The 14,555-nt window shown below is 49.4% G+C and overlaps 1 protein-coding gene across 2 annotated transcripts in view; it reads left to right on the forward strand.

Moving 5' to 3' along the window:
- RALGAPA2 (Ral GTPase activating protein catalytic subunit alpha 2) overlaps window positions 1-14,555 on the forward strand; it is a 265,476-nt gene that overhangs the window by 136,541 nt on the left and 114,380 nt on the right. For both annotated transcript variants that reach the window (XM_032461744.1, XM_032461746.1), the window contains exon 24: window positions 10,337-10,465. In XM_032461744.1, coding sequence (XP_032317635.1) covers window positions 10,337-10,465 — 129 coding nt within the window. The remainder of the gene's footprint in view (window positions 1-10,336; window positions 10,466-14,555) is intronic.

Raw genomic sequence — 14,555 nt, forward strand, 5'->3', positions numbered from 1 at the left:
CGAAGGACCTCCAGGTTGCCTTTTTCTTTTTCTTTTTTGGTTTTTTAGAGAACACAAAAATGTTGAAAGCTTCAACTTCACTCCTATGTGCAGGTGGAATAATTTTACTCTTAAGGAAGCTAGAAAACATGCGTTTTGTGTTATCCTAGAATGAACAGAATAAATAGTAATCATACCCCAGAGCTGATTTGTTTTCTGGAGCGCAGACACGCCAGAAGACGGGGAAGCTCCCACAGAAGTCGTTTTCCCTCTTTAAGCTGTTCCTGGTCACAGACTGGGAAGCAGCCAGCAGAAAACCCGGCACCACCAAGCGGGCCTGAGAACCCTGGTGTGCCGATTCCAGCCAGTGAGAAGGAGGCCATGTTAAAGGCACCAGACGCCAGGCTCTGACAGCCCGGGTCTCGTAAGTGGAGCTGAAGCCCCAGCTGGTGTGGGTTTTCTAGTGCTCATTTTGAGGGGAAAATAGGAATCTGGATTTCTTGTTGCAATCCTGGGGAATTTCTTGGTGTCTTCCCATTGAATATTTCCAACAGCCCCCACCCCGCACTGGTGCCTGTGTACACACACACACACACACACACGCGCGTGCGCACGTGTGAGTTTGTTTCTAGCAGTCTCCTAAGGAGAGTCTTTGGTGGAAGCTCCTTCTTACTTTGAAGACAGCATCCCCGGGTCCCTCGTGCGAGGCAGGCTGTGTCAGGCAGGCTTTTTTGGAAGCACGTTGATCAGCCACAGCAGTCATTTATTGACTTCACTAGGAAGGGGAGCTTTGAAAAGTATATTTGCATTTTCTAATGATTATCAGGCAAAGTGAATGAGGCGAAAGGAAAATTTGTGCGCGAGAGCTGAGTGACGTCAGGACGGCGCTGTGCTGCCCGCGGCGGGTGTCCGGTGCTGCTTCTCTGACCCCGAGTTCACGTTTTCTCTTTATAAAGAAGAGGAACACGCTCAGGTTTGAGTCCAGACCTTGGCCACTTTCTGGCCCTGACTGACCTCAGGTGAGGTCGAGTGGGTGAGCTGACGGTCCTGCGTGGCGGCGTCAGTTGATCTCACCTTCGCTGCACCCCCCAGCGCGGCCTTAGGAAGCCTGCGTGTGTCAAGCCTGTGGTTTCGTCCAGGGATTTCTTTTTAATATCCTAAGGAGAATATATTTGTGGCCGATGCATTCCTGAGACGGGAGGAAGAGCACAGCTGGGAAGCAGCGTGGCTGCCGGCCTTTGGTACCTACGCGGCCTGCACGTGCCCGTGTCTCACTGACCCCACCTCAGTGATTCTTTAGGCGCCTGCCTGGTTGTGCAGGTACACTTCTAGCCATCCTGTCAGCACTGATGGCCGGGACGCCTTGCTTCGCTTCCACCCCAGAATGCCGTGAGAGCTGCAGAGGCCGGGGCAAGGAGAGAGGAGAGACTGGGCTCAGGTTGGCCTCTTCTGAAACAACAGCTGGTTGCCTCAGATAAAGCAGATTTTGGTATCCTCTACCCCCCTCACCCACCCCCCGACCCGGCCCCTCGTAAATTCCCAGGATGCGCCGACTCGCCCCGCAGCTGTGGCCGGCGGCCTTGGCCGTCAAGTGCGGTCCTGTTTCAGAGGGCAACACCCGTGGCCAGGCATCTGCGAGCACTTTCTGCGCGTGTGGGTCTGATGCAGCCTCGTGCTCCCACCCACCCCTTCCCGGCAGCGGCTCCGCAAAGCCCTCATTTGCTCAAGTCTCGTCGCGAGGGGTTAATCACTGCTCCGGAGCGCCTGCCTCAGCCTCATTAAGCCGGCCTGTTGTGCCAACTGTAATGGTGTGGGTCTGCGGCGTATCAGGGTCACGACGCAGTCATTACATAGGCAGGCCCAGGCGTCCTCAGGGCAGGATGGATGCAGCTGGTAGGACTTCTCTCTGTGACCCTCCAGCAGCTGCCCGCGTCTTGTGGGATCATAAACGTGCCAGAATTTCCTGATGGGTTTACCACCTCCCTGTCAGTCCCCCAGTGAGCTGCGAAGGGCCCGTTACAGGAACACGTGTGAAACAGCCCCTCGCGATCCAGGAGCTGCAAGCAGGGAGCTGTGCTTGTCAGAGTAAAGGGGGCTTTGTAGGTTGCTCACGTTGCTGACAACTTGAGGCTGAAGGAAAGACCCATTCGTGGGACGGAGGCTAAGGCCCTTCTCAGAGCCCCCAGTCTCCCAGTGCCCTGAGCATCCTCACACTGATTCACTGATCTCCAAGAACGTTTTGAGAAAAGGTCACTCTGGGTTTGGATGCCCCATCACAGGTCCTGGCTTTCTTTCTGCCAAAGAAACAGCAGGCTTTTCCATTTTAAACTTCCATGTTCTCCCTAAGATCAGGAACAAACGTGGGGATGTCTGTTCTCACTGCTTCTACTGAGTAGCGTGCTGGAGACTCGAGCTGAGACAATTAGGTAAGAGAGTGACGTAGAAGGAAAGAAAAGAAAAGCTATTTATACTCACAGATAAAATGATCTTGTATATAGAAAACCCTAAGGCCACACACCGAAAAAAAAAAAAAACCCTATTGGAACGAGTAAGTGAATTCAATAAGGTTGCAGAATATAAGATCTATATACAGAAGTCAACTGTATTTCTGTACACCACAACGGATGATTCGAAAGTGAAATTAGGAAAATATTTCCATTTACAGTAGCATCAAAAAGAACAAAATATTTAGGAATAAATATAACCAAAGAAGTATGAGAAGTATACACTGAAAACTACAAAACATTTCTGTAAGAAATTAAAGAAGACAAATGGGAAGTTACCCTGTATTTCTGGGTTGGAATATTTAATACTGTTAAGATGACAGTACTCCCTAAATTGATCTCCAAATTCAACGCAATTCCTATTAAAATTCCAGTGTCCTTTTTTGCAGAAATGGAAAAGCTTATCTTAAAATTCATAGGCAATTGCAAGAGACCTTGAATAGCCAAAACAATCGTGAAATAGAGGAACAGAGTTAGAGGACTCACTCCCCTATTTCAAAACCTCCTGCAAAGCTGCAGTAATCAGAAGAGTGTGGTACGGGTAAAAGGTCAGACACAGATCGAGGGACTAGAACTGAGAGATAAACCTGTATGTCTGTGGTCATCTGATTTTCAACGAGGGTGCCAAGACAGTTCAGAGGGGAAGGCACATGCTCTTGAACAAGTAGTGCTGGGACAACCGACTTCCACATGCAGAAGAGTGAGGTTGCAGCCCTACCTCACATCATAAACATTAACTCAAAATGGATCAAAGACCTAAGTGTAAGAGCTGAAAGTATAAAACTTTTAGGAAAAAAAGATAGGAGGAATTTGTGTGGCCTGGGGCTTAGCATTGGATTCTAAGACATTACACCAGAAGAACAAGTAACAAAAGAAAAAAGATGGATAAATTATACTTCATTAAAATTAAAGTCTTTTGGCATCAAAGGATACTATCAAGCAAGTGAAAAGACAGCCCACCAAATGGTAGAAATTATTTGCAAATCATGTATCTGATAAGAATGCATAAAAAGAAGTCTTACTACTCAACAACAAAAGACAGCCCAATTTAAAAATGGGTAAAGGACTTAAACACTTCTCCAAAGAAAATAAAATAATTGCCAAATAAGCACATGAACACCTTTTCAACATCAGTGGTTACTAACGGGAATGCCACGGTGAGGTTAGCACCTCACACTCACCAGGATGGCTGGAATCCTTTTCAAAACCAGAGCATGGAAAGTAGCAGATGTCGATGAGGAAGTGGAGAAACTGGGCCCCTCACACCTTAGTGGTAAGAATTAAATGGTGAAACTGCGATGGGAAGCAGTTTGGCAGGTCCTCCAAAGTTAAACGTATGATCCAGCAATTCCACTCCTGGGTATAGACCCCCCAAAATTAAAAACAGGTGTTCAAAGGAAGCTTGTACACAGATTTTCATAGTAGCACTATTTGCAGTCACCGGAAGGTGGAAACATCCCAAATGTCCATCAACTGATGGAAGGGTAAGAAAAATGGGGTCTGTCCATACAGTGGAAAATTATTTGGTCGTTAAAAAGACCGAAGTGTTGCTCCAGCTGCCATGTGGATGAGCTTTAAAATCGTGCCAAGTGAAAGAAGTCAGATAAAAAAGCACCACGTATCATATGACTCCGTATCTTAAATATCCCACGTAGGTATATTCCACAGAGACAGCAGGGAGACGGCAGTTGCCTGGTGGAAGGGGACTGGAGACGGACCGATAATGAGAAGAGGGTTTCAGTGGGGGACAGCCCTCAAATTAGATGGTCGTGACGGTGCACAAGTCTATGCATATACTAAAAACCACTGTACAGTGCAAGTGTTTCACATCTAGATTACATCTAAAGCTTATGCAAACAGCAAAAAGAAAAGAAGCAGTTAAGACCACCTGGTGACATCTCAACTCCAGTGTCGGATAAAATTCATGCAGCGAATTTCTTAAAATCAGTTAACCAGCCAGTCTCCCCCTTTCCCTGAAGCAGGCAGGCATTCTTGGTCAGTGCAAGGGAGCCGAGTTTGGGATTAATCGTGAAGCTGTCATGCAAATATCCGAGGCTCCCCTTCAGGGCTTCAGGGTGGCGGGGACTTTTCTCTGCCGTCTGCCCGCCTGTTCGGATCCCACGCAAATGGTCAGAGCAGCTCTTCCGACCATCGGAAGTTCTGTCTATCACTCCTTTTTTCCTCTGCCAGCTGCTGTCGAGGAAGCTCAGTGTCTTCTCCGCAGCATTTTTCGTGGTGAGAAGCAAGAAGCGATTTTGTTTCTCTGGCTGCAGAACCCAATTGCTCCTGCCCTATTTCTCCTGGCCTTGGTAACAGTTACACCCAGGGAAGTCACATGTGTCCAGCACTTATGAAAATCTCTGCCTTCTCTCCAAGCAGATCACACCATACTCTGCCGCTGGAGCAGATAATGTCTAGCACATACCGTAGTACTCCTTGGCCCAGATCTTGAAAGTAATTGTAGCTTTGTCCTGCCGTGTTTGGACTTCCACTGACTTTTCTGGAAGCGCAGTGCTTGTGATGTGATCTGTGGTGCTTTTCTTAAAGGCCATCATCAGAAAGGCTTTATTTTTAGCAACAGAAACCCCTGCGGGAAGCAGTGCAGAGTGAAGAGGCAGGTGGTGTGTCGAGGAGGTCTTTGTGTCAGTGCTGAGGGGGCAGAAGGCAGAGGACCAGGCCTTGGCACCTGGGGTGCTCTTCAGATCTGTCCTTCTGGTCTCCAGGACTTCTTTGTCACTCAGCATTTCTGAGCTTTGCCAATAAGGTGATGATCGAGACGTAGAAATATGTCCTGAAGTACTGCCAGATCGGGCCTGCCTTTTTAATTGCTAAAAAAAAATTATATCCAGGTGTAAAATTACAAGGGTCCCTCCACATTCACATCTTTTGGTAATTGGTCCACTTAGGTTGAAGGAGGGTCTTTCTGTTAACCGGATGGATGGGACAACCAGCCCGGAACACTCCCCACCTCACCCAACAAAAGACCTTCCCACAGAGTTTCCTGGGTAAAGGACAGGTACCTTCTCTGAAAAACAGCAATGCAACCATTCACCATCTAGCCTCTTGGTTTCCTTAAAGTAAAACATTAAAGGAGGCGCTTGGTGACTTCAGGTACGCAGGTTCATTTCTGAACGACCCTGCGTGGCCTCCTGGACGGTCTGGGTGACTCTGGGCTCTGTCTGCTCCCGGGAAGCAGGCGTGTCCGCGCAGGAGGCAGGGAGGCAGATGGCCGGCTATTGTGTTACAGCCATCATCTGCTGGGCCCTGCGCAAGCATTAAGTGAATCATATATACGTGCTTGGTGCGAAAGTGCAGACGCGACGTTTCTAGTCCTGCTTGAGGGACGGCTGCTTCGTGAACATTTGCATTTCACAGAACACTGTGCTGAAATGTTTCTGTTTACAGGGTTAATCCATTTTAAACTGCTTTAAAGTGAACATTTTCCCCCATTTTTGACACCACTGTGCAATATTTTAAATGGAAATGGCCTGTAATGGCCCTTTTTTTATTTTCCATAACAACACGGGCACTAAATTATCGCTGTGCAATTATGTCAACAATGGAAATGCTTCCAGAACGAATCCTTCCTTTTAAATTTTCATTTTGTGTAATTGTTGGAAGGTTTGGAGCCATAATAAACAAAATTATTTTACACATTTATCGTTCTAAAGGTCAATTATAAGAGAACTAAAGGAACAACACTATGCAAAATGAATAAACCAATTTCTGTCGCCATCACCATATGTTTTTCTTATCACTTACGGTTTTTCCAGTTACTGTGTACATAGCATTCAATTAAAGCGATTCGTTTACTAGGCTGAGTGCGGTTCGCGTTTATAGAACTGTGCTCTGGGGGCGAGGCGGCAGCACGCCTCTGTTTGAATTACCTGATTTTTTGTGAGAGCCGTGATGGGAGACAGATGTTCTCACCAGTTACTTTCTCATAAACCAGAATCTTTTGATAAGCTGCAAATTCACAGTTATCATCTGACCATCTCGTTTTCACGCTCAGTGTGCAGCATCCGTGTGGACTTTTAACCCAAAATGGGAGGAAAGTGCCAGCCTGGTGGTCTGTTCATCATACTGCAGCGTTTTGCAGATTGGATTTTATTTCCTTTGAACAAAAGCACATGCAGGAGCATCATGCTGGTCAATCCTCGAGGACACACCTCGTTCCTGTGCTAGAGCCCGCTTGTCAGTGAGCTAATTGTTTCGCTGACTGTTTTTCAGTCTGTTTAGAATATAGAAAAGAAACTAGTTTTTGCTACCAGAGTCACTTAATCGGGGTAAATTTTAGAACAGCGTAGAAGAATGGACTCTGGGGAATCTAAAAACAGAGTCTTCCTGCCTTTATTTCGTTATTCGCTTTAGAAATTGTATACTCCACGGCCAGCTGCTGTGACTCTTCGCTAAGGATGTTACTTGAGAGCATTAATTTTTAGTTTTTTAATTTCTGGGAAAATGTCACGTAAGAGGCTTCAGGGCCACCTTTGAAATGTTTTCAAAATTTCTTTCTGAGTATCAGCAGAGCATCGTTCAGTGAATTCTACGAATTAGATTCTGGAAGGTGAAAATCCTTGATCAGCCTTCTCTTTTTTACAATGGTGTTTCTTCTTGTCGCCCTGCTGACTTGTGTGCGAGCCTTTTCAGTTTGCAAAGGCGCGTGTCCCCTCTCCCGTTAGACGAAGTCTGTAGGGGCATCAGCCTGTTTCGTGGGAGAGAAACGTGAAACCCGAGCAGGACGCGGTCTGCCCGCGGTCGCATCGCGAGGCCTTGACCCCTGGCCTGTGTCCCAGCGCTGCAGCTCTTTGCACCGTGTACCGTGTCAGAGTCTGACCTGAGGACGGGGCATCCCCACTGCGGGCACAGAGCGGGGAGCCTGAGTGGCAGGGACTCGCTCCCCAGGGACGGTGGCCCCGGGCAGGCCGGCTGCAGTGGGCACAGTGCTTCTCTGACCTCCTCTTGACAAGGAGCGCCCCGTCAGACTGCGGTGCTTAGCACAAACTCAGTGGCCTTGGCTTACCGTGGTGGTACCGACTTCAGCGGTATATTCTATTTATGACACAGGATACGAGTTTTCCAGAATAATCTTAGTTACATGTTTTTTGAAGTGAGTTACTTTGAAAAACAGACAACTAATGATCACTTTGGACTCGAATATGACAAAAAGCATGAGGGTCACACATGAATATTTGCTGTTTGGGAAGCGCCCTGGACATGGTCGAGGAAGTTTCGTCTCAAGACTTTCATTTTCCCAAAGACGCCAGCTGGCACTGTGACGCCCATGTGCGGCAGGAAGGCGAAGGCAGGACCCTCTAGAAGTCAGTGCAGCACTGTGGGGACCCCCCTCCGTAGGGAAGATGCAGTTACTGTCTCCCGAGGACCGCAGTTATTCCTTATTTCAGACTGCCGTCACAAAGATGCCGTCTTCGGGCTGTTCCGCTTCTGTGTGGATAAGCAGCGCAGGCAAGCATATGGCCCTAACTTGGCCGACCGGCCGTGTGTTTGTTCCCTCCTTAACCCCCGCGCTCACCCTGGCCAGTGCTCCTTTAACTGGCGGCAGCGGCGGGCCCGCTTCTCCCGGGGGCCGTCTTACGTGGGTGGCGGGCAGGCCAGGCTGGCCATCTGTTATTTTGCCCTCTCTTTCCAATCTTCTTGCCCACAGAAGCAGGTTCCGTTGAAGAGACTGGCCGAGGTCCAGGGGTGGGGGGCCGAGTGACTTGATCCCCGCAGCACGCATTTCTGCTCTCTTCAGTATCAGTGGCAACTTAGTAATTTTTTTTTGAATGCCCCACATACAGCTCATTGCCTTGGCACGTGTGACTTGTGAAGCAGAAGGGGTTTCATTGACGGATTCTGGCTGCAGCTTGTTGAAAGGGCTTAGTTCCTGATTCCCATAAACTTATCCTAGCAAACTACCTTCTTTTTAAAAATTAAAACCCTAAATTCCAGTGGTGAAAATAGGTGATTTTTTTAAGTATGTGCTAAAGATTTGAAAAATCTACAGGGTTCCAGGCTCGGTTCCTCATCTCAACAGATGGAATTAACACAAACATAACAAAGTTAACATCACGCTTGTTTGCAGTGTTAATCTTCAAATGCGCAGCGCTCTGCTACCTTGCGAGCCAGGTTTGCACGAACCCTTTCAAGGCAGCAGATGTCAACAGAAGCCCGCTCCCATCTGCTGCCCGAGGGCTCGGTGCCTGATCCTCAGCGACAGGGCCCTGCGCAGAGCGCACCTCTGTGAGTAATTACAGGTGTGTGGTGAGGAGCCCAGGGCATTAATCAGAGCCTTCGTTATGAGAAAGGTGGAGCTTTTGTTCCGCTCTTGGAGCGTGAGTTGACCACACACTTTCTAAGCTGCCGCGTCCATCTGCTCAGCCCCCAGAATGTTTGCCTTGGCCGCTGTGGACGCTAATGTGCAGCAAGGACGTGATTACAGCAGGTTTAAACATTAACCCAGCAGCGGGGTGCTCGGATTTTTCTTTCCTTTCCTCCTTCCTTCCTCCCTTTTATCTGTTTCTCTGTTTATCTCTCTATTTGTTTTTGGTATAAGAAAAAGTCTGCTGAAATGCTAAAACCTTGTATTAGTACTTGCTAAACTATTTATTGTACATGAGCTTTAATACAGGAAGTGCTAGGCAGTCATTTTAAAGACATAAACAGTATGATTTGTAGAAACTAAATGAGCCCACTATGTTAGGAAAAAAGAAGTCTTAGAAAAAATGTTTTGTGAACACATAAAAATCCTCTTTTAAGATGACAAGTTGCTAAATGAAGTTATTTTTATTATAAAGGACGAACAGGGTAGAATTTAGCACGTTGCTACTCCTTTGCTCTAATTTAATCAAATCAAATCAGGATTATTTTAAAGGATTTTTCAAATAGCCACACTGAAATTTGAGGGGGAAAAAAAGGAGATTTTTTGGGGGTTTTTTTTTTTAGTATTTTACTGTACTCAGATTTTGTGACTAACTGTGGGTGTACGATTTCAGGTCACATAGCTGTAGTGACGCGCTACGTTTGGTTGCTGTGCTTGACCTAGAACTTCATGAAAGCAGTTTGTGGCTTTCTGACTAATCCCCTTTGCACACAAACACTCGCACAGATGGCTTCAGAGATGTGGCCTGACCGTGGCATGAGTGGAGGCTGGAATGGGGTGACAGCCTCAGAACAGAGCTGGTGGGCGGGGCCAGCCGGCCACCCACCAATGAGAGGCCACCCCAGACCCAGGGACACCAGGCCTCCGGGCTGAGGATGGTCTACACGCTGCACCCTGAGCAGCAGGTGGTCCGTGCACCGGGCACGTGTATCTCGCCGTCCGCTTCTCCCAGGAGCCCCGCCGACCACCCAGCCCTAGCGTGTGACCCGTCACAGCGCTACAGCGCTCCCTCACGCCAACTGCTTAGCTTGTGGCGTCTCCGCAAGTGTGGATGTGTCCATCTCTTTGCCTGCTTTAAGGGTTTTAATGTAACAGTGTGCTGTAACTTTGGAGAACTGAAGAATATTGCAAGTGATCGATGTTTGCAGGTTCTACTTCTGTGTCTACGTCAACACTCCTGGAGCTTGTCCACGGAGCTCGCCTTGGAAGACGGAAGAGGTGTCTAGGCCCAGTGCCATGATTTAGATCTTGGACGCGTCATCCTCCAGCTTAGTGTCCCCCTTCTCCCACCGGTAAAATGAGCACAGCAGCCCTGGGGCTGAGCCGCCTCTCGGAACCCTTTTCACTGAAGAATTTCCGCAGTCTCTGTTCTCTGAGATGATCGTACAATAGTCGTGTGTACAGACAAACTGATGGCTTTGGGATTCTGTTCTCGCCAGTGACGGTTGTGTTTTCTTATCTCCCCCTCCAGGATGTCTTAAACACCATCATAAGGCACTGCCCACCTCGCTTTTTCTCCCTGGGTCTGCCTGGCTTCTCCATGCTGCTGGGGGACTTCATCGCGGCCGCGGCCAGGGTCCTCAGTGCAGACACGCTGGCGGTGAGTGAGACGGCGCTCGGCAGCCCGGCCCCCAGGAGGCGTCAGAGTCGCTAACAAGGTTCAGATTTCTCCACTCCTAACAGGTGTTGACTCATTAGTGCAACGTGAAACCAGGCTCTCGGGGAGACGCCCTGGCAGCTGATGTGTGAAATTGTAGGATAGGATGACACCCGGGTATCGGAAAGGCGTTTCATCAAGAGGCCAGAGTGTGAGAATCGTGTCCTCACTCGTATTTCAGCACATTTACACAGTCAGAGGCGGGACCCGCCTCAGACTCTTATTAGCATCTTTCAGTAAATGGTGGCGCGGACATAGATGTCTGCGGTAAAGAGAGAATTTTAGGTGTGTGTTATCAATAATGTTTCATTTAATTACTAAGTCTTAGCTATTATAAGCCTAATAGGAAATACTTTCTTAAAATGTTAGAACACTGAAATTGTAACCAGAAAGTTAATGTAATTTTCTTATCAACATGCCGTAAAATTCTGGCAGAGTTCTTGTGCTTAAAAATTAGAATCAAGTGGACTAAATGCACATTAAGGGCTACGAAAGGAATTAATTTGTAATCTCCACGTTTACCTCCATTATGAGGGCAGTGTATTCATGCCTTTTGAGAGGACACTCTCACACGTTTATTAAAGGGCCATCACGTCTGTACAGCTGTTAACCTGTTCAGATCATTTCTTCCCTCTCAGAATGGATGTAAAATTAGCTTTACTGCCTGCCGGGGACTTGCACTGAAATCAGTGAGGGTCCAGCTACCTAAACTTGGTTTGACGCGTTGTTATTTTTTCATTCTACTCATTTCTTCTGGGCAGGGTACATTCAAGCTCCAACCCTGGGTTTTAAATGTAAATTGTTTTCCTATACTTTGTGTGGCTGGTATTTCATGCTGGTGTTTTCATGTGCTAACTTTTTCTTAGAAGGATAAATTAAAAAGCAAAAGGGTGGGGAAAAGAGACCGGAGCCGAAGGGCAGAACAGGAGGAAGAAAAGGGAGGAAGAAAAGGAAGGAAGAAGGGAAATACTGCATTTGTTTGGCTGTTTTTTGGTAAAGACTGTGACAACTTTCTGTACTTATTTCTCAAAAAGGTTTTAGGATAATCATTCTCAAAGAACTTTCAAATTTATTTTTAACCATTCAAATCAGCATTGAAAAAACATACAGGATGTAGGAAGGGAAATCATACTTTACTGGCACGGCCCATACTTGCTCTGAGAGTTTCCTGTAAGAAGAACGGCGCTCTGGTTAGCGGTGGTACCACGTGTGGTGGACATCCTCTGTGAACAGTTTACCTTCAGGCGAGATGAGCTGTTAAAGTAGCCTTTGAAAACATTTTTTAAAGAGAGAGAAAAATATATGAGAATATGAATGTAAGGGCTACATAAACAAACAGTGACGGTTGGAATTACCTTGAATTACTCTCTTAGTTTAAACTGGAGGCTTAAAATTATAAAGGAGCTGGAGAGAGGCGTTGCAACGGGGCATACCTGCCATGTCAGAATTGCCGGTTCACGCAAGTTGACTGCGAGCTTGGGGTGCCCCTGCTGCGCACCTGCAGCTGTGGCCAAGGGAGGGCAAACACGGGCTCACGGCACCCAAAGGCGGTGGGGTCTGTGCTCGCGGGCACTGTTGGTAACAGCCCCAAACCAGAACCAATCCAGAGGTCCCCAGCGTACAGCGGGGGCACTATGGTGTGCACATGAGGCAGGTGCTGCCTGGAATTCCCTTCCGATTCTTGATGCCGGAGCTCTGTCCAGTCTGGCCTGGGGTCCATGCCCGCAGCACCAGTACCAGTCACCTGTCCTGGGCGACACACTTCCGCACACAGGCCTCATTCTTCTGGGCGTAAATTGGGGCTGACTGTGGGCTCAGTGCCGAGGCCAAAACATGATCAGATTTGTTCCATCCTTTGCATAAAGCCGTGGAGCAACTCTTTGTTTTACGTATGTGAGAGCCGGTGCTTTGTGCCCAGTGGTTGCAGAGTCCAGCGCTCAGCCTGGAGGCCCACGGTGCGAGCCAGGCTCACACAGGACTCCACAGTTAAGCCTGCTCAGGAAGCAGGTGGCTTCGGTGAAGCTCAGACCCAGACGACCTAGTGGGTAGAGGGCAGCTGTGAGCGAAGGCCGACAAACAAGTCTGTTGGAGAAACACGGACTGTGGTCCTGCTACGTGCCAGGGCCTGCCTGCGTGAGTGTGACAGGGTTCCGACCCTCCAGGAATCAGACGGGCAAACCAAGTGTTAATATTTGCACGTGAGTCTCCGGCTGCCCCAGTAGAATCACCCCCAGAACCCGGGGTGGGGGGCACCAGTGTGGGACTCGTTAGTTCTGCATGACAAGAGGGAGACGTCCCTGAGAAGTGTCTTCACGGAGGAGGTGAAGCTGACACAGAGCCTGTGCGTGGCCGGCTTCCACCGGGACAGGGTCGCAGCTGCCCCTTTGTCTCCAGGTGGTTTCACTGGGCATGCTTGGGGGGAGAGACGTGACAAGGGCTGCCTAACTCCTGCCTTCGTGGGGGACGCAAACATCCAGCGAATACACAGCACGTCACGGAGCGATGGATGAGGAGGGAAAACCCAAAGCGGGGACTCAGGGGTGCCAGAGGACCCCGGGTGGGAGACACAGTGTCTTGAACTTGCTCTAAAACTGAAAGTGGAAACTTAAATGAATTTTAAATATTGAAATGAAAAACTGGAAAGGAGATAAATGAGACGAGTCGTAAGGTCTGGAGTCTAGGTGTTGGGTGTATGGATATAAGATTCTCTCTACTTTTCTGTTCAGAGATTTTCTTAACCTGAGCATGGAGAGAGGTAAAGGCAGCAGATGGGAGGGCAGAGTGATGGAGGCAGGTTAGCAACACACGGGATTGCAGGCCTCTGCTGAGATGGCGCTTGTCAGAGCGAGAGGCCCTCTGGACCCCCGGTGGAGACGGAGCCACAGATCGGGTCCTTGGGAAGGAAGCCTGGGCTAGAGCGATGCGCTGGGGAGTCAGCACCCAGGAGGCGTTTCAGTCCGCGGGTCCAGGCGTCCCCGAGGAGTGAGCATAGGTGGAGGAGAGGAGCGGGCTCAGCGTCCTGGAGTTTAGGTCCCGAGGAAGCGAGAGGTTCCAGCCTGGCGACGTTGGGCCTCCTCAGGAACCTGGAAAGGTGCCCAAGAGGCCGCGTGATTGCGGTGCTCCCGGGCACCAGGGCACTGTCAGCTGCATCCGAGCCACTGCCAGCGGCGGCTGCGACCAGGCACTGTGGAGCTCACGTGACGAGAAACTGTGTGCTCTCTGACCTGCTTTGGCAAGTCTTGATGTCTTGCTGTAGTTGTTTCAAGTTTTTGTATCTAAAAAATGAAATAAGACAGTGAACAAGAGGTGACCTCACCCCGAGGCCGATGCCTGCACAAAGCCGCCGTCACTGTCGCCCGCTCTGTGCGTCAGAGCCCCACGCCCGGCCTGCACACTCGCGTGCTCTGGCTGGGCACGGGGCTGGTGACAATTCGTGGTGCCCAGGCCACCTGTGTCTTTTCCACCCTCGCCTGCCTCCTCAGCCCGGCCCTCCCTCTCCACCTGCCTGGCTGAGTCCCACTCCGCAGGGGCCTTGGCAGCAGGGTTTCAGTGCTTCCTCACCACGCTGAGCAGAGCGCAGCATCATCTCGACTTGTTTCCTGGACTCTGTCTGTGTTCTATATTGTCTCCTACTCGCCTGTGTGCTGATGAGAACCAAGCCCAGAAAGAACGAATGTCCTGGGCTCCCGTGACGTCCCCGGGTGCAGCTCTTACAGCACGTGCGTCACTGACTTCCATGTCGCCGTCATGTGCCTCCCCAGCCCGACTCCGCGCACTTGCCCCATCTCTCTGAGAGAGGGGAACTCTCGTGTCACGCCGGGGTGCGTGACCGTACAGGCTCGCTGTGGACCCTGCAGTTAGAGGCCTCGGTTCCAGTCAGGGTCCATCACTCGAAGGGCTGCTTCATGTCTGCGCCTCAGTGTTCTCACCTGTGAAACGGAGATGGTCATAGTGTCTGTCCACTTCGTCGGGCTGTTGAGGGCATTGTCTGAGGAGGTGCCGGTACAGCTCTCAGAACCGTGCCCAGCGCAGG

Source organism: Camelus ferus, chromosome 19 (genome assembly GCF_009834535.1).
Source record: "Camelus ferus isolate YT-003-E chromosome 19, BCGSAC_Cfer_1.0, whole genome shotgun sequence".
Taxonomy (NCBI): Eukaryota; Metazoa; Chordata; class Mammalia; order Artiodactyla; family Camelidae; genus Camelus; species Camelus ferus.